The 25742-nt window shown below is 45.3% G+C and overlaps 1 protein-coding gene across 1 annotated transcript in view; it reads left to right on the forward strand.

Annotated features, from left to right (window-relative positions):
* Positions 1 to 25742, forward strand: part of CDH23 (cadherin related 23) — a 626459-nt gene that overhangs the window by 11867 nt on the left and 588850 nt on the right. Inside the window, exon 2 of the mRNA XM_019507822.1 lies at positions 18321 to 18392. Coding sequence (XP_019363367.1) covers positions 18321 to 18392 — 72 coding nt within the window. The remainder of the gene's footprint in view (positions 1 to 18320; positions 18393 to 25742) is intronic.

Here is a 25742-nt window from a genome sequence, read left to right on the forward strand (position 1 = left end):
AGGTAGAGGTCATCCATGCACGATAGGAAGCTTTGTGACTGCTCGGATTTTGCTGAGTGACCCTCCCACGAGGTTTCCGGGTAATTGAAGTCACCCGTGACAACCACAGTCCTGGAGCATGCGGCCTCAGCCAGTTCCTGGGGAAACTCCTGGTCAAGCTCAGGACTTTGGGTGGGAGGTCTGTAGTAGACTCCCACCGTTGTGTCCCCTGTGCCATGTTCCCCACAGATTTTAACCCAGAGGGTCTCCAGTCATCCACCCGGGTTGCCAACATCAGCTTGCAGGGACATGTAGCTTTCCTTAACATAAAGAGCTACACCCCTGCCCCTTTTATCTACTCAATGCCTCCTGTACAGGGTATAGCCATCTATACCCATGGTCCAGTCATGGGTAGAGTCCCACTAGGTCTCCGTTATCTCTATGACATCGTAATTATTTGCGTTAAGCAGAAGGACGAGTTTGTCCTGCTTATTCCCCAAGCTCCTGGCATTTGTGTACAGGCAGGCAAGTGTCCCCTTGGGGGCTCTTGCCTTGCCCACAGATTGTACCAGGGCTGGGGCAGGAGTGGGCTCCCTTAAGTACCTTGGCCTGCTGGCTTTGCAATGGTTGCTAAGCAGGCCAGCAGTGGCGGTAGTCCCCCCCCCCGTCCCTCAGCAGGCTTAGTTTAAAGCCCAGTGGAGCAGGTCAGCCAGTCTGGCTAAGAAGAGGGGAGAGAGGTGGAGGCCATCTCTTCCCAGCAGCTCACTGCCTCTCTCATCAGAGTGGGCTGTGGTCATGGAAGCCAAAGCCTTCCTGATGACACCAGCGCCGCAGTCTTTGGTTAACTACCTGGATCCTCCTCTCCCTCTTCAGCCCATACCCTGAGACTGGGAGGATCGAAGAGAACACTAATTGTGCCCCCAGACCCTTTAGCCCCGCTCCCAAATCCCTGTAGCGCCTCACGACCCAGTTGGGAGCACTCCGAGCCGTGTCATTGGTGCCCACATGAATAAGGAGCATGGGGTAGTGGTCTGTGGGCTGGAGGAGCTTAGGGATTTTTTCCACAATGTCTTGGATGCACGCCCCCCAGGAAACAGCAGACTTCCCGGGCTAAGGTGTCGGGCTGACTTGCACAGACTATTTCGCCAGTTACTGTTTTACTCTATTTTCTTTGATTTTTTTTTTTTTTTTCCCCCCTTCTCTTCTCTTACCTCGAGTAATACTTTTTTCTTGTCTTGCGTAGGGGAGGAAGCATTGTTATTTCAGCGAGTGCACTTTGTGTAAAACTAGTGAATGCTGTTGATTTGGTGAAAGTACTATTTCCACTGTTGATTTCACACTGCAGAGAACATGGGGACTCCCAGATTAACTGGTTCAGGAAAATAAAGGACAAACCCAGATGTTGCAGGTGCTCCATGTGGAGCAGAAAAGCAATGGTGGGTTGCACAACAGACCAGATTGCTATTATGTGTGATCTGTACCCACACAGTAGTAGGGGGCTTAGAGGAGAAGCCTTTGTTACAACAGGCAAAGTCTCCCTGGTACCTTTGAGCTAGTAATGGCTACACTGAGTTTTTATTATATGCATCATCTTTTTCCATTACTCTGCTGATAGACTGGTCTGCTGTAATACTGGGTCACTTGCTTCTGTTTCCTACACTTGGTATATTGAAGCTAACTGGTCTAAAAGAAATTTCATACACACACCCACTTTCACATGCTATAAACCATCCAGGATTATTGGAATGCAATTTAAGATCTCTCTGGGGAGAGCAAGCATGCTTGATACAGAAATATGCTCTAAGGCTAGGGACAGAAGTTACACACAAACCAGTTTAAGTGATCAGAAACTGGTTTAAACCTGTAACAGAATAGAAGTTTGGTGCACATAAACCTGTTTCAAAATGGTCAAAACTGGTTTAAGATAAACCTGGTTGAATGTAGTATCAGACTTAACTGATTTGAATCAAACTGGTTTATGCAACTTCTGCCCCAGACCCCTTCCTAGTTGAAGTTAAATCACAGTCCTCCAGCATCCCAGCATGCTCTGCAGCCCTGGGTTGGACTGTCTGTTCCAGCCAAGCAGAGTTGGTGCTGCCCCTCCTTTCCATAGCTGGAGCACTATCACTGCTCTGGCTGGCTGAGAAGGGTGGCGGTGGGATACCCTGCTCTCAAGTGCAGCCAGGACTACCTGGGAGAGGCATCCCCAGTGCCCCCACCCCCTTGCTGCTTCAGTGGCAGGAGCAGGGGTGGGGTCATACCCTGGTAGCTTGAGGGAAAGCAGGGGTTTAATTTTCCCCCATTGAAAGTGCACCCAGGGCCATGGCAGTGAGACACCAGTAGCCTGAGGGGAAGGGTGGGTTTAATCCCTCCCCCCCACCCCAATTGCAGGCAGCAGTGGTGGAAGGAACAATATGGCACCCTTGGTCAAGTCCCTCTGAGGAAGAGCCAATGGGTCATGGGGAGAAGGCAGGGAGAGGGGATGTAACCTGGCTGCAGGGAGGGGGAGGGCTGAGGCTAGTTACTGAGCCTGACTTCACTAATTACACCTTCTGCTGTGGTAGCACAGCCCAAGAAGGGGTCAGCGCCTGCCAGCCCCACACAGGGGCCATGGTTTGCAGGCAGGCTGCGGCTGCAGGGCAGCTCCCCGCCCCCTCCTTCTCTCGGTGGCAGAGGCAGAGTGAACTATTGCAGCTGGCGCAGGTGAAGAACAAGTCACCTGCTGCCTACATGCGGCAGCACTGGGCACTCAGGGCAGGCTAGTGTGGGCAGTGGCAGGGGGAGGCAATAGACCACCGCAGTCTGGTGGCTCTGCAGCTCAAGGATATAGGTAGTGACTGGCCCATTGCAGCCCACCCCAAGTGCTCAGCAAGCAGGTGGCGCGTGACAGGTGCCTCATGTCTGTCCACTGGGATGGTTCTCTCCACCATTGCAGCCAGGAGAGCGAGGGGTGGCCTGCTGCAGGCCAGTCGCTGCCTTGGCTCCTGGGCTGTGGGGCCATGCTAGCCAGGGCTGCAGTGGTCTGTTGACTCCCCCCACAACTGCCCATGCCCCTGGCCTGCAGCAGGCCACCCCGAGCACCAGGTGCTGCTGCACACAGGTGGTGGGTGACAGGTGCTTCCCTAGTATAGGTGGCAGGGGAGTTTCTTGGTGTATGTAACATTTCTGGAAATGGCAATGTGGGCAGGGAGGATAAGTAAGAATTGCCAGAGTTGTGTTGAGGGAACTAACATGTGCATGCTACGATGGTTTTAAGGAGATGTTTATGAGCCTGGCTTTAGGATAATAATCTTTGATTCTGTGGGCAAAGGGTGGTAGGTTCTTGCCACAGAAACCTGAACCACTGCCAAGCATTGTCAATTTCAAAGAATCATTTTTTTTTTCAGTTAAATGCCATAAACCCTTGTTGTATTCTTTCCATCACTTGCTTTCTTCCATAATAGTGTGCTCAGCTCTATTACAGCAGGCGCAGGGACGTTCTCAATCAGGGGGTTATGGTCCCGGCCCTGAGGAGCTTGCAGTGCTCCAGTTTCAATCTTGCAAATTAAGAGAAACTTGCCTTCTGCATCTATTCAATAGTGATGAGCAAGTATCTGGTGCTGTAACAAACTATGTAAACCCCTATTCATGATCAGGAGTTTGAAACAAAGAAGAAAGTGAATTTTAAAAATTAAAAATCTATTGTAAGTTTAAATACTCACCCAAAGTAGCAGGGCAGGGACTTGGCCAGCCTCTGAGCAGTGGCAGGACTCTCCATTTGGTTCAGTCAAGCTGACTAGAGGAGGCTGCTGTAGGAGTGCACTGTATGAGTCGCATCCTTGGACAAGGTCCCAGAAGGTCAGACTTGAATGTAGACTATCAAAACCTCCTCTTAAGCTTGCAGAATCGGGCTACAAATTTTACAAGGGCAGTTTCTCCTGTGACTGGAACTGATGTTTCAGAGGCAGGAGGAGAATACAAGGAAAAGTTAACTTGCCTCTCAAACTTCAACAAAAGCTGAAGTTTCAAGTTGTTTTTATGTTTTAACACAATGGCTTTGTCTACCACTATCACCCCCCACCCTCCAAAGGGAGGGGGGTGCTGGGGGCATGTGTTTGGCCTAATAAGTTAATTGTGGTTCCCCTGGAGTGTGCTATAAATGAAAGAATCAGGGGAATGAATGAGGCTGATGAGGGAACAGAGAATATGCTATACAAAAATCTTAGTATATTGCAATCAAGGGAAAAGAAATACAGAAAAACTTTTACTAGACAATTTAATGGGTCATCAGCAGTTGATTAGGTATGTTGCACAAGTGAGTCTGCTGGAGCTGGCTAACCACGGAATATTTAATAAGTTTTATGTAATGGTAACAAATGGTTAATTTTGAGACAAGTATTTATAGGAGCCTTCCCTTGCCCATTACCTGTGCTTGTCTGAAAGAATGATAGGTAATTCATGAACTAACTGATTTTTCTAGTAGCCCCTTCCATTCTCTCCCTACCCCTCAGTTTTTAACAGGCTTCAACTAGCAAGTGATTAGCCACAGTATGCTGTTACTATATCAGGCAAAGCATCACTTCCATTAGCTTGAACAGCTAGTGGGCCTTGGAAAAGTCTGTTGCAGTGAAGTGCCTCTCACTGAGAGTTAAGTGAGCTTTGTGCAAAACCAGCAAGGACACTCTTGATTTGGATGGAAAGAGAAATGGGCTGAGAGCTTTTGCAGCAGAGGCTGCCTAGTGTGAGCTATGCTCCTGCAGCACCTCTGGCTTTTCTGAGATTCGTCCTTTCAGCCCAGAGCTCCAGCCACTGCAGGAATGAAAAGAAGTAATGACATTTGTTGTTTAGACATGTAAACATTACAACTGGAATTGCAGTAGAGAGAGCTAGAAAAGAACTGGGAAATCCTGAGCATAAAAATCAGACTGATCCTGAGCCACTGTCTGTATCTGTTTTGGCTTTTTTTGCACAAAGGTGGACTTCAGAAGGAGTTTGGTATGGGTAGTTTGTTTTGTTTTGGATGGGGTTGGAAGAGGAGGTAGGGTGAGGAACCAAAGGAGTTTGGAAGTGTTTTAAAATAGAGGTTGGGTTCTGGTGCTTGTGAATGTCTAGCCCTAACAGAAACTATTTTTACTACAGAATGTGCTGTTTGGCTCTCAGATCTATTATTTAATAATTGAAGACTGATTCTAGCAGTCAGACATGCTCTAAACAAGTAGAGTATATGGTAATCTCCTCCCCTCCCCTCTGCCAATGCATAGCCTTTCTGATCTGAAACTGATTATATTCCTGTTCTGTTCTCCCTCCTAATAATGCACAGATTCCAAACCAGAGCCTAAGTATTCTGGAAGCAGTGAAATTATTTCTCTGTGCTTAAAACTAAGGCAACACTATGGCTAGGGACACACATTGCACATAAACCAATTTAAGTGATCAGAAACTGGTTTAAACCTATAACAGAATAGATGTTCGGTACATATAAACCAATTTGAAAATGGCTGAAACTGGTTTGAGATAAACCTGGTTGAATGTAGTATCAGAGTTAACTGATTTGGCTCAAACTGGTTTATGCAAGACTCCTTGCTGGTTTAAGTTGTATCAGAGTCCTCCAGCATCCGGCATGCTCCCTGGGCTGGGTGGAGCTCTCTGCAGCACAGTAGGGCTGGCCTCTCCCCTCTGCTCCCTGGCTGGAGCTCAGCACAGATTTGCAGGCATAGCAGGGTCTGCTGGCTCCCCTCCCTCTCCATGCTTAAGCAGACATCCCTTCCTCCTCTCTGCCACAGTAGGGACCATAGCCAGCATGTGGTATGCTAGCTAATGCCAAAAAATGTCCGTCTCTTCAATTTCACCAGGACAGGCAAACAGGACAGTGACTGTTTTGGGCTTTTGGAGGTAATTAACAGGTCAGCCCTTACACTATTTAAGAACTTTGAAATAATGTGGGGAGAAGATATTGTTTTGCTGATTGGGTGATTGAAGACTGATCAGTCATGGCTGCCAGTCAGGGTGCAGGGGAAACTGACTCTCCTTCTTCCTTGCTTCTGCCTCGGGGCCATGGTGCCTGGTGCTGCAGCAGCGAGCGGGGAGCACTGGGCAGACCTGGCTCTGGTTCCTGTTGGTGGCACAGGGAGGGGGAACTAAACCCTGTCCTGGCCAACTCAGCCTGGGTTGGCCGCCTGCTCTAACACCCCCCAGCACCTGGCCTGAGCAACTACTGGCATGTACCTCAGTCCAGAGAGCATGTCTGTCCAGTTACAAACCAGTTCAGCTTAGGCAGGTTAGACTAACCTGCAAAGGTTGAATCAATTAAAGCTTTGAGTTTTTGAATGTCTGTCCCTAGCCCTGGTGCTTGGAGTACAGCTGTTACCTTCCAGCCCAGCTGTAGACAGAACTGTTCCCTGCACCCCAACATTCAGGTCCCTCAGACATTCTACCATGTCCCCCAGATGTCCTTCACTGCCCTTTATACATTGCCTCTGCCACCACAAAAGCCTCTGGTTCCACTTTTGTTTCCTGTTATCCCACATATCTCCCATGCACAGTCCCAACCCATTGGGCTGCAAACCCCATCAGACCCCTCCCCCTGCTTCATGCCCCACTAAATCCTACTCTGACACCTTACTTCACCCTTTATAGACCCATCCCCATCATGCTTCAGCACCCCTTACCCCTTATCTGCTTCACACTCCACTCAGCTGTCCCCTACCCCTCTTGAGCACCCAAACTTCAATGAAGTCCCTCGCATCCCTGGGCCCTCCTCACCCAGAATCCCTCTTCATCTCAAACCCCATATGCCTCTCGCACCCCTCTATTCCACAGACTCTCTTCCAGTGCCAGGTTATGACATGCTGAGGCCCTAAACTATGTCTAGTTTAAGAGGCCCAATATGATAAAAATAATCCATGAAAATGGATTTTCATGAAATTTTAAGATGAATTATTGTTATTTCTGCACAAATGTATGAACTCAATATGAATAATAATTGTGGAGGCATATATATGTGTATTTTTGTCATAGTGGAACAATGTTCCCTTTTTTTTTTTTTTTTTTTTTTTTTTAGAGGCCCCTCCTATTGCAAGGCCCTAAAGTGTAGTTTAAGCCTAAATCTGGCAGTACTGTCTTTCCTCCCCTACACCCAGAGCCCACCCGAGCCAGGTGCAGGGCCCCAGAGCAAATCAGTCCATGTGGGGCCCTGCCCCAGACCTGAAGAAGCAGCCACTGCTGTCAGCTGTGGAGTGAGGAGTCAGTGGCTGGACTCAAAGCAAGTGGTGGTGGTGGCACAAAGTTGCCGTGGCTGCTCTGCCCAGCCCTCAAAGTGCGGGGCCTGGCGCAGTTGCCCCGATTCACACCGCCCCCCAGGGACAGCCCTGCCTACACCCCATTTTATCCCCACAGCTCCAAACCCTCATATGACCCTCATACCCCTCTATCCCACAGACTCTCTTTTCCCCCAAAATCCCCTTTGTGCCAATGACCCCTGATTCAGCCCCTCCCAAACATTTCTCTCTGTCCCCACCCCTCCTTCACTGCTGCCTTTTCTCACATGATGTTTGTAGCAGGCCTCTACTGCTTTCCACACCTCAATGTACAGAAACAAACATTTGGGGTTGGAAGACTTCTTCGGGCACTTGCAGTGTGCATACCTGGGGCAACCAGCCCCATTGGATCTACTTATGCCCATCTTTGTGCTACCCTCGTTCTGTTGCTGATTCAGGCTCCATCTGCTGCAATGAATAATCCACGAAAATGTCACAGCAGTAACGTACCTTTTGCCTCCCTTTTGCAACTCTTTCCTGACTCTGACTGCTGTGCCACTGCAGACCCTAGTTTACCTGCACCCTGGCCCTCCCCTCCCGTCTGTGATTTATGGTGGTTTGAATTCCCTAGGAACAGGTGCAGGTTCCTAGGTAGTGGAATACTAGGGGGTGAACAATGAAGCATTATCAGGAGGGGATAACAGATGGGATATAGTAGAAGAAAGGATAGCATGATTAGTGGAAGAGGAAGGTTTATAAACACCTATGACCTGTGGGCTAAATGCAGCCCATAGAGCCATCACATATGGCTCAAAAGGCTTCTCATGGGTCAGGAAAGTTGATGGTGTGGGAATGGTGGACATTAATATGGCCACCTTTCCCCTGCCAAATTCCAAGACCCGCATGGCTGGCCAGGGGCCAGGTTGAGCTGCCAATCTTTCCTCTCCCCCATGGGGTTGGCCATGCCCCCTACTCCTTCCATGGGGCCAAGTCATATGCCCCCTTCTTCCCCCCCCCTCCACCACACCTGTGGTCCTGGATTGGGGCTGGGCCATGCTCCTTCCCCCACTGCAGGGCCGGCCCACACCCTCTTCTCCCCAACCCCACAGGGTTGGCTGGGTCTGGGACACACCCCCTTCCTCCTCCTGCAGGGCCAAACCAAACCTCCTTCCCCTGTGGGGTTGGGTTGCCCACTCTCCTCCTCCATGTGGCTGGATGGTGCATGCTGCGCTTGCCACAGGTGCCGGATTGGGACCACTGGCTGGATCTGGTCTACAGACAAGCAGAGCACTGCCCATCCCATCTGGCCCCATTCCTCAACTTGGGGAAAAAGGTTGAGCACCACTGACCTATGGAATAAGGAGATTAGTAGGACTTGAGTAGATGATAATGAACCATGAAGTCAATTGACTCTCTCAACTCTGCTTGAATAGAAATGTGGCTGTCCTTGCTGGGCAGTTTATTGTCAACATTGAGTGGAGAAGAATCAGAAGGGTGCCTGGCAGGGAGGAATCTGCCCCTGCCCCAGGGGCCTGGAGAGTCTTCCTTTGACTTCTGTAGAATTTTGCAGTCGTTATATGATGTATGCAGACTCAGCTTGTATGTTCTGACTTCTTCCATCTTCCATGTGTTTATCTCTGTGCCTGTGACAGTGTCTGTCCTTTTTTAAAGTAATGGGGTTTTGTAAGTGTAGGAAGGCCAGTAATAGGTGTGCCCTATCTCTGCACTGCTTGTTGCATTGCCTCAGAGCTATCTGAGGTGCATCTTCCACTACAGGAGTCCTAGCTGCAGTAACTTGGAGCTCTTAAAGAAACATGAAATTACTTAGACAGTGCTGTGCTGCCGTGGTTTGATGTGCTTTGTCCTGCACTTGTCTAAAATGACAAAGCACGACATGGTGTGAATATCCCTATACTTTGCATATTGCAAATGTTTATTAGCAGATATGCTGTGGTGACACTGAGCTTGGCAAATGGGGCTCACATCCTTGATATAAGTGTAGGCACTAATACAATAAAAATAATCATAATATCTTCTAGGTTTTATTAGATTACTGTTAGGAGTCACCTTCCTTGGGGAGGAAGAAGTTTTTTCCTGCATACTCCCATTTCCCTCTTAAAATTAGAGTATGGATTGGGAGAGAAAAGATGGAGACTAATTTTGCCTTTGGTAACATCATGTTACCAAGAAAAATGCCTTTCTTGATGGAAGCTTTGGTTTTCTGTTTGCATGCCCACCCTTGAAGCTAGTGGTCATATGACGAAGTGTGAAAATAATGGATTTTTGTGGGGTTTTTTCCTACTAATTCCAAAGAAACTGGGGGAAAATACTCAATTTGGTCCAAAATCAAATTTTTCCAGATGTTTTTGTTTTTGTAAATTGAAAAGTCAAACCCATTTCATGTCAGATGAAACACTTCCTTTCACTTTGGTTTTGAGCTTTTAAAAAGATGTTGTTTTTTAATGAAATGGAAGGGAATTTTGAAATGATAGCATGCCTATCTAAAATTGGAAAGCTAAAATATTTTGTTTCAAGACAAAATGTTTTTGACCTTTTTCAGAGTGTACATCAGCAAAGTTAAAGTGAACTTGCAAAATACTTCAATGTTCCTCATCCAGAATTAAAAAAAAAAAAAATTACCTGGTATGTTTTGTATCTGGTACTGTTTTTGCCCGTGAGACAGTCTCTTCCAACCTTTCTTCATCTTCCTTTTTCCCGTGATGGGGAGGAGGGAAGGAAGATTTCTATTTCCCTGTACCCACCTTGATTTAACCTATTAAGAAGACAGAAGAGAGAGTTCAGAAAAACATTCAGAATCTGTGCTTTTTTTTTCTTCTGATATGTGGGGCTGCCTGTACTGCCGCTTGATCTGACTCTGTATGGGCCATACCTTACATAAGGATGTGCTTTTATTTCATGAGTTAAGGGTAGATTGCTGATGCTCTTTGCTTTAGCAATGTCCTCACATTTTACCACGTACAATTCAATAGGAGAGTTCTTGCAGTATAGCCCCCAGAAGAGCTGTTCTTTTTCCCTAAGCCCTCAGGCATGTTGTGATAATTTTAGTAGTGGTTACACTGTCCATTACCTGGGTCATTCAGCTCAACGTATCCAGGGGATCCTACTTCTTTTGTGAAAACATTTGCCATGTGTTCTATCCAAGAGAGAGACTGTAGCAAAAGATGCATAGATCTTCAGACTTGGAAACTGAGAGACTAGGATTTATGTGTTTGAACATTTTTTCCCTCCTCATCATTCACAAAAATGGTAATACTTTTTGCTTTCCAAGAAAAGATAGCCATACTTGTTTCTCTGTATATCTTCTCTCATTCCCGTGTGTTTTACACTTGCTCCAAATGCCTACAGATACATTGGCCTATATTTATTTAACAAGGGATTTTTTTTTCTTTTCACCACAGGGAATAAAAAAAGAAGGCAAAATTTTTCACTGGGAACAAATCTCATTTTCAAGAGTCCTGACAAAATGAGCCATAAAATTACAATATTTCAAAGCAGTCCATAATTCCGGCACAGACGGCTCTTCATCATGGAATCTGAAAGCTTGGAAAAATATAAAACTCATTAGATTAAAATAAACCACCTACTGTGAGGAAGAAAAGCTTATTTATCAATATCAATTTACTTCTGATTACCCTGTATGGCAATTTGTTATTTTTAGGAATTATGATTTGCATATTGCTCATGCCAATTTGAATTTCTTTAAAACTTTACTCTTGTTTCTTTAAAATGTATTTTGTAGGCTGAGCTAGAAAGGTATGGTGAGTTGTTGCGCAGGAGCTACTGCTACAGATTGAGCAAGACCAGAATATTTGTGCTTGGAATAGGTTTGCAATTTGGGGAGGCTGGGGATTGGATGCAACAGTACAATGGGTACAGAGAAGTGTGAAAAGTATTGAGTTTAAATGTTGACAAAAATCAGCTGAGGTGTGAACAGGATCCACGTTCATGTAGCAGTAGCAGGTTCCCCAGGCTTTATCTGTATCTACAGGTTTCTCATCCAGTTGGATCCAAATGCATTTGGACCTGTCTAGAAGTTAGTGAACGTTAAGAAGTTGCTGTTGGCTGCTACTTTCTTGTTTACAGTTTGTATTTACTGAGAGACGTCGGGCAAGAATTTTCAGTGGGGTCACTAGTTCTGCTGCTTGGACTAGCTTTGCCTGCATGTTCTCAGTAGGATTCAACCTGAATTTAGCTTCTGCAAACTTTTCTTATTTTTGAACCACCAGGAAGGACTATGCAAATTAATTCTTACAAGTAGAAACACATCTCCAGACAACCTTGGTAAAAAAGTAAATCACTCATTGGCGTCTAGATTTGACTCTCCTCTAGTGAAATGGCTATGTATTTTAGGATCATAGAATCCTAGAAAATTAGGATTGGAAGGGACCTCAGGAGGCCATCTAGTCCAACTCCTTGCTCAAAGCAGGGCCGTCCCCAACTAGATCATCCCAGCCAAAGCTTTATCTAGCCATAAGGCATTCCCTTAATTCACTGACCAGTTTTCCATATTGGAGCTCTGGACTGCTGTTATTTGAGGGGAATGCCCTTGTGAGTTCTAGAAGTCATGTGACGTCCTTTGCGCCTGAAATCTGAGTCAGATTACAGAACAGTTTGTCATAAGTGTGAAGGTGCATTTGTTTGACCTATTTATAGACAGAAATTGGAGTGGCAAGGTAGATCCAGAGTTTGCATTCATAGGAGATGCTTTACACCTCTAAGGCATTAGAGTTGCCTGTGCATGTTGAAAGACAGAATAGAGCTCTGAACAATTTTGAAATGGATTAGAAAACGTGATAGAGCTCATTAAGGATTTGCCTTTTATTCATCTGTCTAAAAGTCCTGTTGGTTGATCACAGTCCTATATGTGACCATCTCTAAATATCAAAGAATCACCTCCTGCATAATGCCACAGTGGATTCTTTGTGGTCATCATTACTGATGTGTCTCCTCATTTTGACATCTTCTTACTCAATGTTTTAGGGCATCTTTCATATCCTCATTGAGAAGGAAGAGTTCATGGGCTAATTGAAAACATTGGGAAATATATTTTTTTTCATTAAGGAGCAAAGAGAATGGAAATAGAGTAAACAGAGAACCAGCTGTGAGGTGGAAAAACACTGAATTGGTGGCAGTCAGAAAGCTATAGCAGAAGAAGCCTTTTTGACAGGTGGATGAATGCCACATGTGCACACTCTGATCCCTACTGGGTTGCTGGTGATCTTCTTTGTCTTTGCTGAGAGGAAGTGAATGACATTAGTAGGTAGCCCCAGCTGTTGTGTTCCAGCTGCAATTATCCTGTGAATGGAGGAAGGGAAAAGGGTGTGGAACAGAGGCTAGTTACTTGCTTGATGTGAATCAGGAGACACTAGTTAGGGAAGAGGGAGGTTTTTAGTGAGCAGCTCTTTACACAAAAGCTGTTTGAGAGACACTTTGATTTACACTTTCATTTCTTCTTTATGCTCTTGGAACAGCACAGAGCAAATGGAGAGACTGACACTGTAAATTACAGACACAAATATTGCAGTGACGTTTGGGAAAGAGAAGACCAGGTGGGGGAAGGGAAGTAAGGGATTGTGGGTTTGGGATTATAAAAATGCCAGCAGCAGCCCAAATGTTTCTTCATAGCTGCCAACAGGGCACAGACAATGCAGAAACTGCTGCTGTTCTAACTAAGGCAATTAAGGATATTTTGTATGTATGATAACTGTTCACTTGCAGAAATGCCCCAGCAGTGCATTTAAAATAACCAATACAGGTGCACAGACTCATAAGATGACATTTACCAGCCTGAAAACTATACACAGAACACCAAATCTGGCTGGGTGTAAGCGGGTGCATCTCTGCTGAAGTCCATAATTCTTCTAGGTGAAATGCTGGCAGCTCCTCCACGATTGTTGCCAATTTTACCTTGATTAATTTACAGTGAGTGTACAGAAAACTGGAGCATGCGCCTGATGAACTCTCTCTGAGCAGGAGAACCAATAAACCAATGTGACTTAGCATGAAGTTGTAGTCCATTTTAAAAACTCTGGTTTATCACTGTTCTTCTGCATTGGCTCAGCTCCAGATTACAGAGCTTTGAAGCAAATACAGAAATGGTTTATACACTGAGGCAAGCCTAAAAGACATCCATTAGTTAAAGGGTTGCACAAGTTGCAAGAAAAGATTTGCAGTCCTCTATGGCAATCTCTTGACAGGCATACCATAAATTATCCCTGGACTTGCCCAAAGTGCCACTCCAATCTCTTTCCCTTATCTGATCTGCTGCTCAGCTTCCTGCTCCCTGTTCTTTGCTTCCTGACCAAGCTGCTGCTTTGCTTTCTGCTTCCTGTCCTGCGCTCTGTGCCTGATCACATGCTCTGCTTTCTGCTCCCTGTCCTGTCTGCCACTGTGCTGCATGTTCCCTCCCCAGTCTGCCATGTGCCACACACAGAGGCTACCTGTGCCACTTGTGGCACCCATGGTGCAGGATGGCCACCCTGCTTGATGGAAAGGTACAATATAAAACAATGCTGCAGAAGTAAGAATGATTGAAAGGAAAAGAAGGTGAGGGGTTAAGTCCATGAGTTGGCCCTTTCCTTCTGTCATGTTGCGTCTCTTTTGGAGATGTGGGTTAGCAAGTGTAAAGCGATGGGTGTCACTGAGAAGTGAGTTGTACACCTTTAGAACACAACACAGAGGAGGGCCTCCAAGTAGCAAGTGATCAGATAACTAGTCTTTGTATAAAAAATCACATAACACAGTGGACTGATGCTATGTTATCATGGCCCTCTCCTAACTAGATTGATTTAAAGAGCACAATTTCTGGAACTTCATCCTTTAGTTTAAAGAGGAGAACCTTTGTGCTTTTTAGATGCAAATTTCCTTCTAATGACCCATGCAGAGATGATGTTAAATTCTTTATACAATTCATATTTCTCTGCCGAATCCTTCATGAAAAGAATATTGTTGGGGAAAAGGCCCAGCTTAATATTCTGTATATTATTTTAAAGTATTTTAAAGTTTTTTCCCACTTTTATCCAACTGGCATCAGAGGATGCCAGTGAACATCTAGCTTGGGGTTTTGTTACTTGACTCCTTGCTTGAAGAGGGAACTTCTGGATTGTTTATGTCAGCCCATGATAATAATAATAAGAATAATGGACAGTCAGGTGGAGTTGGCCATGGTGAGCTGTAGGAAAAACAGTAAGCAGGCTGATGGGGGTTAAGTTTTGTGTTTACATGTGTGGGGAGTATCTTTATGTTAGAGATGGCTTGAATCTGGTGAATTACCAGAATGAGGACACCAGAAATACCGTGCAAGTGGGAATGAATTCACTGAGAGCTTTGCTTCCCCTTTCGAATTAATATTAGCATCCAAAATTCCTTTCATATGGGGCAGAAACCATTCCATTTTTCCTAACTTCTTCCTAGGATTGGCACCTCTGCTTCTTCCTGTGATGTGACTTTGTGAGGGGAGTAGTGGGGTACCCTGTGGCTCAGCGTATGTGAGACAGATATTTTTTTCAGACTCTTTCCTATTGAGCAGGAGAGCTCAAGGGTCACTCCCAATGAAGAGAGAGTTTTAAGATATTCATAATCTTGTTTTTCTCTCTCCATTTCTTACAACTTGGGTTTAAGGGATTAAAAGTACTGGATCCTTTTCTAGCTTCTCTTTTAGCTAGAAAAAACTGCAGTCAAATAGAGCTTTGTGTCCTGTTCCTGTGCAGATATGACAGTCAGTCTTCTCAGGTTTAAAGCAGAAGGGAGACTTTTATGGCCTTTCCACGTCAGCATGATAACTCCCACCAAGTAATCTTAATAGTATACAAAGCTATGTTTGTAGGCATATTGAACAATCTGCATGCAGCAGGGAAGTGCAAACCCAATGCTGATACCCAGTTCTGGGCTAGGATTTGAGAGAAGTTCCACATGATAGCAAATGTATAAGCTGTTGAACTGGGATCTGATCTTCCTGTTTACCTGCTCAGATGGGAGTTGTACCTGCCTTAACACTTTATGCAGGATGCATTGTTTTTCTCATTTGCTCCTGGTGTTCACCAGGTCTGTTGTGAAGTTTATTGTGTATGTAACCCACTAGTGAATATATTATGAATGCGCTCCTGTGCTGATGGGCTAAGGGTATGATTTATTACTGGCAACAGCTCCTACTGAGCTGTGGCTCTTTAGCTCCAAAGTAGAGTAGCTTTTGCTTTCTAGCTCTGGAGGTCCTTGGTTCAGTCTCCTACATGCAGCACCATACCTAGAATCCTGGCAGCCCCAGGCAGACTTTTAGTACCGGGCCCTGCTTTGCCAGAGATGATGATGATGATGGTAATAATAATAAAATTACCATCTTTGGGCCCCCTTTCTGACTGGGCCCCAGGCATCCACCGGGTTTGCTCATGCCTGTGTCCAGCCCTCCCTATGTGTCAGCCAAGTGGGCAACTGTCATGTGTTCTCATCCCTACACATGCTTTTTAAACCAATCTCCAGTAGTTGGGCCAGATTGCCAACTGATGTTGCTCTGGCATAAACTATGAAGCAATGTTTATTCATAGCAGTTTAGAATGTGGCTCGTAACTTAAAGAATCCAGAAAGTGAAAAGAACTTTAGGGATAAATCAGAAAAATTAATTCCTGTTGCAAAAAACCTGAGGTTTGTGATCCCTCACAGTAGGATTCTTACCATTAGTGCAGATTTTCTGCTGGGATATCAAACAGACTTAGAAATCTGCCTTCTCATATTGTTTTGCAGGAGCAGGATTTGAGGTTCTAGACAAGATGCAATGGGTGATCGCAACAAATGAAGGCGTCATGACATGGGGTGGAGATGACAAGGGTTACAATCAAAATCACTTGATCATTTGTGTTTGTTAAAGCTATGTATACTGTGTATACACACAGCAAGCGTGTGTGCATGTACATAACTTATACTTGGCTTTGGGACATATATTTTAGACTAAGCCATTAATCATAACTTAAATTGTATTTTGATTCCATTTTAAAATAGAAATTTCTTGTCTTTTTTAGGCTTTGGGGTATTATTTTTGGTGTTTTTAAGCACGGTTTCGAATGCCTCTTATTTAATTAATCTGAAAACTATAGTAAACATTTGACCATTCTATACATATCTATTGCCATATTTCATTCTTTTTCTATGGTAAGACTCCATGTGCTCTGTTAATACTAGCCTGGGCAATTCTAGAAACTAAGTGGGGTGTTGGAGTATTGATTTGCATGTTAATATACTCAAGCTGTTCTTCCAGCTCATAACTATTTCACAGCATTGCTGGTGTTTGAGAGCTTTGGGTGTGCTCATATGTTCTGTCTGTTGTTTTTTGCATTGTACTTTGAAATTTTGGCGAATTTTTAGAGATTTTTAGTTGTGGTCTCCCAGACAGTTCTGCCAACACAGCTTAATCTTGATGTTCGTTGTTCACTGCTCTGCCAATCCTGGGTTCTCACTCTGCATTGCCAATGCTGTTGATTTTTACCTAACATTTCAGTGCTCTGTCTTTTGCTAATCTTCACCTGCAGCATCCCATTGCTCCAGCCCTCTATTTGGAGATACCTTTTCTAAAGAGGAAGTACCAGTTATGTAAAATTTATGGCGAGAGTCTTAAAATGTAAGGAGATATCTAGTGGAAACTAAAAAGAAATCATCAGTCTCATTTTGATTGGTGACAGAAGCAGTCATCTAACCCTTGTTTCCAGAGATGAAAAGCTAATGCCTTAACTGTGAGACAATGTTGCACTGTAATTATAATGAAACAAATTCATCCCTGCTGTCTCTCCATTGGCTTCATGAAATTGCACCAGGGAGGAATCTGATCCACTAACTTTAACCCTTTGATTGCCACATCTGGTAGTCATTTGCCTGAGGGTGGGATGGCAGGTTAGGTCTTTCCTTGCATATAAACTTATAACATATAGTCACGAAGTTACACAAATGCTTATTTTTCTGGATGCCTTCTGTTTGGATTAAAGCATTTAAAAGTGGGACAGATATTCAGCTGAAAGGACAAACTAGGAAAGTAATGATTTGACAATCTCATCTGACAGCAAATTAGATAGCCACTTGCAATGTGGTGTGACGGCATCTTTAAAACTCTGGATTACATGGAACAGAATAGTGGTTATCATTTGATCTGGCTCTGGTAAAATGATGCACTGCTTCTGATCACCTCAACAAATACCAGGAAGATTCCAAGAAGTAGGAAGAAAATTAAAAGAAAATGAGCAAACTACTAAAGAATAATTAATGAGGTAAGGTTAAAGGCTGAATGTAAGTTAGACTAAGAATGGTTAAGGGAACTATGATGTCTTAGTATGATGCAATTAAAGCCAAGGCTGGAGAATTGTTTAGAATAAATCATGAGGCTGAAAATAAAAGTAATGTATGCTGAGCAAAGGAAAATTAAGCCTGGGCATTTACAAAAATCTTTGCTAACAATGAGATGTATTCAGTGGTAGAGGGAAAAATCTCCCAGAGGGCATAGTAAAAAGCCCATCACTTGAGACATGTAACCTTTCATTTACAAGAATGTTCCCCTGGTGAGTACTAGCCTAGTTAGCCAGAGTCATGGGCAAGATAATCTTATGTAGGTCATGTGCAGCTCTAATTTCTTTGAAGCTGCATAATTCAGTCGCTTGCTGACCTGAGTGGCAGTACTCTTGGATTATAGATTCTTCTGCCAACAAGGAGAGGTCTTTCTGAGTCCTGTGTCCAAGCACTGGCCAGCTTTTGTCAGCTTCTTAGGCTGTGTGTGTAGTCATCATGGAATGGGCAGCACCATCTGTCAGAGTATTTTAAAGGGATACTCCAAGTATTCGGGGGCTAAAGAACTGTATTTCTTCCCTTATTTCCACATTCTTTGTGTGGGTTGAAGGGTAAGGCATTTGCAGGTTTCCTACTGTCTAAAGCACTTTTAGATCTATTAATGACAAGTGCTACCATAAGAGGCAGGTATTAAAAGAGTGGCTATGTTTTATGCTGGTCAGCTAATACATTTTGACTTTCTATTTGGGTTCATGGTAACTTTATTTGCATTGTCATTACTATAATGTGTGACTAGACTTTGACTTTTTTTTTCTTGTCTAACAGGAACCATGAAGTGTTACTCTGCTGCCAGTAGCCTTCTGTTCTCCCTTGTGATCTCAAGGCTGGTCTGTTTGGGTAAGTAAATTTTCCCTATATTCAAAGCTTAATTACCATTCCTTCTTCTCCACCTTTCTCTTTGCTCCCTGCACCATCTTTCTGGTTCAAGCTGTGTGTTGGGATTTAAAGAGACCAACAATTCTGTGTCTGGGTTTCTGTCTTGGGGCAAAGGGATTCCATCATTTGTTGAGAGTTGGTGCTCCTCTACCAGCAGGGTTTGCTAGGATCGTTCTCTAAAATAAATTTGGAAACACCTAACATTTAAAGTCTGAATTGCACTCTGTATATGTTTAAATTTAGGAAGAGAAGTGAGTTTCTTTTATGTAGAATAAAGACTTTAACAGAGAGCAACATGCTTTTTGTGTTCCACTAGAAGATACTTTGTGAGAAATACGCTCCTTTCAAGCTTTCAATTTATGTTCCAGGCCATTTTTCCCTTTTAGGAGACAATGTATGACAATTTAAGCTTGGACGTAAGTGGTGGCATTGGGTGTGTCCTCTACATTTGTGCACTATGCACCATTTGCATTCTGTGTATTTTATGCCACTTTGCCATGTCCTCCCTACCAACCAATCTCCTGCTGTATAAGGACTCCTTCCCTAGGGCTGCTTTGTACTTTTACACTAGGTGACTATATGTATTACTCTTATTTGCTGCCACAGGTGCGATGCCATCATCTGAGCTACTGAACTTGGCTGTTCAGATGCTTAATGAAACAGCTTTTTTTATTAAATGACACTGCTGTAAGCCTGTCTGGTGATCAGAGCTCTTCATCTTTCAGCCTACTTTAATCAATTGCCTCCAATACTATAATAAATCCACCCATATACTGGGGTGATTCTCCTTAGAAATCCTATGCAGGCTTTATGACCACTGCATTCTGGCATAAGAATCACAAATGTTTCGTTTTCTAACTTCATGTTTTGTAAAACAAACAACAGGAAGGTTTTTTTTCCATAATTAACATTCAGCAAATGAAAGCAATGAAGCAATAATATGATACGCCACTTGACAGCACACTCTCAAATTATGTTCCTCCAACTGCTATCTTGCTTTTTCCCTGCACTTTAATTCCATGTAACACTAGCAGTTAATCTTAAAATCGCCTGGGGCTAGGGTTAATTCTTCCCAAAAGTTAACACTTTGAATGGTTCAATAGTGAACAGTATTGGTTCTGGCTCAAAATAATATCCACAAACACAAGCAGAGCATCAAAGGGACAGTGTGGTAAAAAATGTGATGGATACAGCTTCAGAAATACAAGCCTGTGCCTGAGGGAGACAGAGCAACTCCCTTATCTCAGCCAGTTTAAGGAATCTGGATATGCACCTAAGACATTTGATCAGTAGAGGGCAGTGGAACACGCATGTAAACCAGGTAAGGCTCAGTCTGTCACATACTCAATTTCTTTTTCCTAGCACTAAGCAGTTGAAATGACGCTTCAGTTGTGCTGGAGCTGTTATCAGTAGGGGAGGCTATTCTTCACCTTCTTGGAGGTGTACAAGGTTAATAATGCTGCATGTGTGGTCCCCTGTTTTATATAAAGTATGGATCTAATATCAGAGGAATACTGCAAGACTGGCAAGGAGAAGACCCCATTGGCAGTGATAAACGAAGTATCTTTTGTGGCAGTGCACAGTGTCTTCTACTTTTTTTTTCTTTTTAATTCTTTGCCCATCCAAGCTATCACAAACAGTGGCATGCTACCTCTGGGGTCATGCACATCAAGTGTTCTTACAGTGCTTTTATTAACACTTCAAATGGGAGCACGCAAACAATATGGGAGATGATTCCCCAAGCCTACTAATGCTTCACCTGGCCCCCAGTTTTTGGAAAGTGACCTGTGGGACTGGAAGGTGTGATTGAGAGGCTTGTTACAGAATCTAGCAGTGGTGGAAATCTCACATTTGAGTTGGAAATCTAAGTCATTTTTTTGCCAAATGTGGATACCTGAAATTAGGCTCCTATCCCCTATGGTTGGGGCGTTTTAATATTGGGATATGCCAGCACCACAAATTGCCCTAGCAGACAAGAACACACATCGTAAAAGGACATTCCTAAAAAATATAGTAAACCAGTATCAACCTAGCAAAATTCTTAGCCCCTCTTTCTAGCTTTTTCTAGTCTTACCATCACGAGCTTAGATGCGTTTGGGAATCTATGAACAGAAGGAAAGGACTGAGCTCTATGTTTGGAACGGAAACAACATTTGTGATCTCTGGATCAGGCTCAAGTGGGGATATGTAATACTAATTGGGCAGCAGGCTGCCTTGACATCCCTGGTAACTTATGAAACTACCAACCTGTCTTGATGATCACCAGCAGCAGGACAAGAGAGAGAGAGGTTTTGGGACAGCATTTACTTTTTTCTTTCTTATTTCTGATCCAAACAGAATGCTTCTGTCTAGGAAGTCTTTCCTTTAATGGTGATGTGAATGCCTTTGTCTCAGCTAAATGAGGAAATAACTCCTCTTTAGCTATAGGAAATTGCTTACTATCAAATGACAACAGTTGTTAGCAACAGATAATTTTGCTTGCGTAGATGGAGCCAAAATCCTTTTTACAGTAAGTGGGTAGAGTAGAGAGCCTTGCCATGAGCCATCGGTTCTCATCTGTTCTTGATGTTCTTTTGGTAGGTAAACCTCTACTGAGTAGAAATGAGAAGAGCAGATACTATTTTTCCTTTCTGAAGTTAGTCTGTATGGGTGTTGTTGCATGTTACAATTCACACGTGTTATGCGGTATTAAACTTAGAACATGCTCTGAGAAGTTGCATGTTAAAGTTTAATACCATCTCTGACCTCCACAGCTCTGACTTGCTGCTAGAGGGCTGGCAAGCAGGGCTGTGGCTAAGAGCTGGGATGCTTGGGTTGTATCCCAGAGCTCAGATGAGTGTGAGGGTTAGAGCAGGAGAGCTGGAGCCAGGACACACAGGCTTGATTTCTAGCTCTGGGGAGCTGGTGAGGAGAGAGGGACCACTTGTGCTGGGGGAGAACTGAAAGGGGCATAAGGTTACTGAAACTCTATCTCTGGCATGTGACACTTGAATTTGGACACTTCACCTTGCAACAAAATGTGGGCCGGTTTGTTGTGCTGGGCCACTGAGGGGGTGTTCTGCAAGATGAGAGATGGACAGCTGATCCTACGTGTGTAACCCCATGGAGGGGGTTTCAGTCTCTGGCAACATGGTGGTTTTTATTGCTAACAAGTGTTTCCTACTTGTCCTGGGAGGACCGAATGTCTTTGTACTGTTCCCTTGTGGCTCCTGCCAGTCAGTTTGGGGATGCACTCCCCTTTGCAGCACAGCACCCCAAGCAGGCAGATGGCTATGCAGCTGCCCCACAGTTCCATGCTCCCGCCCCACTACCGCCCCTCTAGATGGCTGTGGTTTCACACTAGTAAGGGAGATAGAGCATAGAGACACCAGCACAGGGAGAAGCAAGCTTCAAGCTCCAGCTTCCCCTCTCAGCACAGAGCTGCAGCCATTGGGTGGGGATTAGCCTGGTGGGAGCATGGAGCCAATGGGAGGAAGAGAAGCATGCTCTGTGCTCCTGCTGCCCCAATCCTATGATCCTAGAACCACAGTCACCAGGAGGTGGGGGCTGGGACAGTGGGAGGGTAGAGATTGCTTCTCCCCCTTCCATTGGCTCCATGCTCCCCCTAGGCCTCCACCTGCTAGCTGCAGCTCTGCACTGATAGAGCTGCAGCTGCCAGGAGGGGAGTTGGGGTAATGGGAGCATGGAGCCTCAGGGCAGCTCTGCTGCCATCTATCTTCTGGGCTTGGGGCTGCTGTACTGTACAGAGGGGCTGTTGCAGCAGCCCTGGCCCTGCCTGCCCATGGGCAGTACCACCCCTTAGCACAGTAGAGTTTGGGAGGGTGGATCAATCAGCAACAGAGTGGGAGTAGGGGGCTGGGAGCAATACATTCTGGGATGCTGGAGGGCTGCAAATTGGAGTCAGACTGATGTTAGTGCAACATGAGCTGCCTAACACCAGCCAAAGATGATCCTCACCCAAAGTGGCATAACTTTGCCACTTGGCATGTGTTTTTCTGCTTTAATGGATTTTCCTGCTTTAATCCCTGATGCCCAGTCGAAGCTTCTGGTAGCCTACTCCAGCCTTCATGGGACTATTTCTTCTGGCTTTTTGTTGACTGTAATGAAAAGTGTGGATAAGGGTTTTCTCAGAATTAGTTCATTATTACTGCATTTTTCTTGTATATAACCTGCGCCTTCTCCCCAAACCATCTGTGGGACATTGAAGTGCACATTATATGCAAGGAAAAGGACTCCCAGTGGGCCTGGACACTGGTGGTGGTGGAGTGGTGGCAGTATGAATTGCTGTGATGCTCTGGGAGCCACAGCAATTAAAGCTGCCACCACTCTTTCTTTCCTCCCCACTGCCCCTTACACCAAAAAGGGTTGGTTTGCATCTGGAGTACTGGCTCCAGTGTTGGTGGACAGGGCCAGATTTGGCATGCAGCTGGAGTCTGCATGCTGGATCAGGCACCATCAGGTTGTGTAGTCGCCGAGCCGGCAATCCGTATAGAGCTCTCTGTGTTGTGTGGCCCTGGTGCTGGCATGCCAGATTGGGCCATATGGCCTGGGAGCCACCATGCCAAATTGGCCTCTGCCCGGCAGCCCCTAGGCCCAGCATGCAGATCCCAGACCTCTGCTCTTATCCATGCTGCATGGCAAGTTTATCTCTCTTGGGGCCTTGCAAAAACAGGCTGTGTGTTCTGTTCAGGGGAATGTTTTATATAGGAAAAATATTGTAGTAAACAGTTCAAACTCCTCTTTAGAGTAACCACTAATGAGCATGTATCAAGGAGGTCAGCCTGACTACAGTGTCCTGAGTTGCTAATCAACACATTTTGCTGCTTGCCTCTAAGGATTGAAAACTGGTCTATGGGGAAAGCTTGAGATTTCCCCTTTTTGTAGTATAAAGCTGCTCTTGCTCCCTTTCTATTGGAAGCTGGGGAGGATGTGATCAAATATATAATCTCTGTTGCTTTCAGAGAACAGAAGAGCAGCATAACGGGCAGAGCTAGCTGCTAGAAATAATGCAGCTGAAGGAGCATAAAGATAGGAGCCACAAGGCTCTTACTGGGGAGCACACTGAATTGCAATAAGTAATGAAGAGTAGAACTGGTGCAGTGGGAGCAGACTGATTATGAGGCTTAGAATAAACCATTGTGTGAGGTTGAGAACATGTAACTGGAAGGGATGGGGCACAGGGGAATATAAGCCCAGCTCCTGAGCCCTGAGGAGAGAAGCCCTTGTCAGTGCAAGCTGTTGTGGTGGGGAAGCTGAAGGCCTGGAAAGGTACTCTGAAAGCTGGTAGGGAGCCAGCTGATTGAGGGCCAAGGGTCTTACAGTAATGTAGAGACCCAAGGTGGGGTTTAAGACAGTTAGAGACTGGTTGGTATGGGTTTTTGTTTTAAGTGTGAGGTTCAGGGTGGCTTAAAGGGGGTGGTGTGGGGAGGGGGAGGTCACGGGAGGCAGCCAGTAAGGTGTTTTGTACTGGGGCTGAAGTGAGTGAAGCTAGGCTGAGTGCAGCCTGCTCCTGCTCGCTCTAGGACTCTGGAGAAGCTTCCCAAAGTAACAATGGGCTCCTAGGGCATACATAGACTAAATGGGGGCCCTAAATTGAAGCAGTGGGTTTTAAAAAACACTGCTTCAATTTAGGGCTGATTTAAACCCTTGTGTTGTGCACACCCTGCTGCTGACTTACCTGCCTCTGGTGGCAGGGAGGGGAGGGTGAGCTGCCGGTGGGTGGAGTGGTCCTTGGGCCACAGGAGGGGCTGATGCTTCCCTCCACAGCAGTGGCAGCCCCCCACCCCCACCCCAGTCGGCACCTGCCTGCAGGTCCCTGGCTTGGGCGGTCCCGGGGAGGCACCACAGCTGTGGAGGGAAAAACTGGGCCCCCAAAAAGCTCAGGCAGGCTCCGGGGTGGGGGGAATGGGAGATCAGGCTCGCTGCTGCCAGGCTGCCTGCAGGGCTTCCTGCAGAGCTGTGGAGCTCAGAGCCTGGTGCTTTGCTCTGCAGCTGTAGAGGCAGCAAACTAAAACTCCTCGAAGGAGTTTCAGTTTGCTGCACCCCAAGTCATTTAAGGCACATTATGCCGCTGAATTTCCTACAGCAGCTGGAATTAATGTGCAATATGCCATCGAGGTGTGCAAACATTGACACCGTTACAGCAGTGCAAAAGCATTTAGCCCGTTTTTAAAGTGTTGTCCACACACGCCTCTTGTTTCGTCTACACATGGCCCTATACATGTGCAGGGAGCCAGCTCCAATGTGCTGGAAATGCAGCATGTCAGAACAGACTCAATTAATTAAGTCTGCTGGAGCATGGAAATAAACAGACTCTGGTATCATGTGTATTAGTGTCCCCATGCTGAAAAATGGTAGTGGGGTGCTTCAAACTAAAACTTGTTCGATGAGCTTTGCTTCAAAGTGCCTCACTGCCATTTTTCAGTGCAGGGGATGCTGATGCACATGATGCTTGGGCACTTTTAATTAAAAAGTGCTGGCTAATTAAAGCCCTCACCCCCTGGCACCTCATGTAAAAATGCCCATAAAGATTATATCAAGGTGTTGCAGGCAAAGTAGTGAGTGGGGTACTCTGATGAGCTGGAGTGGGGCAGGATTTGTTCGGCCACCCTCAGGAGTCATTCCTGCTACATCAGAATACAGCCCATGCCACCTATCCCTGATCAGTAGAATCCTCCTAAAACTGTTTCAACTGCCTTTTGGTGGTGTTTACCTCATGGCAGCCCTGAGGATTTAGCGAAAAGAAAAAGGGGCTGAAGGCTGCATGTATGCAAGATACAGAAGGTGCTAGCACCACTGAGCTCAGTGCCAGTTAGGCCTCTGCTGGATTTCTGTGTCCAGTTTTGGGCTCTTCATTTAAGGCTGGAGATGATCCAGAGGCAAGTGACAAAAATGATAGAAAAGTAAGCCATAAAAAAGCTAAGGGAACTAGATCTACTTAGTTTGGAGAAAAAGAGATTGAGGAGGCATAGCAAGTCCCAAGAGCATTAAAGGCTGCCATAAAAATTGAGGAACACTGGTTTCCTTTGCCACAGAAGGCAAATGACATCAACTGGGAGGAGCAGTCGGCCAGGTCTAGCCACTCACGAAGGTTCCTGACGTGCGTACAGGACCTACACCTTGTGCAGGAGGTACACGTCCCCACTAGAGAAAATGCCATACTGAATCTGGTGTTAGCCTCTGGGGATGACGTGGTGGGGAGGTGCTAGTACAAGGGAGGCTAGGGGACAGTGATCATGAAATGATCCGGTTTGCTATTCAGAGAAAGGTGGGGAGGGTAACTAGCACAGTGCAAATGCTTGACTTTAGGAA

This window comes from Gavialis gangeticus, unplaced genomic scaffold (assembly GCF_001723915.1).
Source record: "Gavialis gangeticus isolate Ggan-Ray unplaced genomic scaffold, GavGan_comp1, whole genome shotgun sequence".
NCBI classification, from domain to species: Eukaryota; Metazoa; Chordata; order Crocodylia; family Gavialidae; genus Gavialis; species Gavialis gangeticus.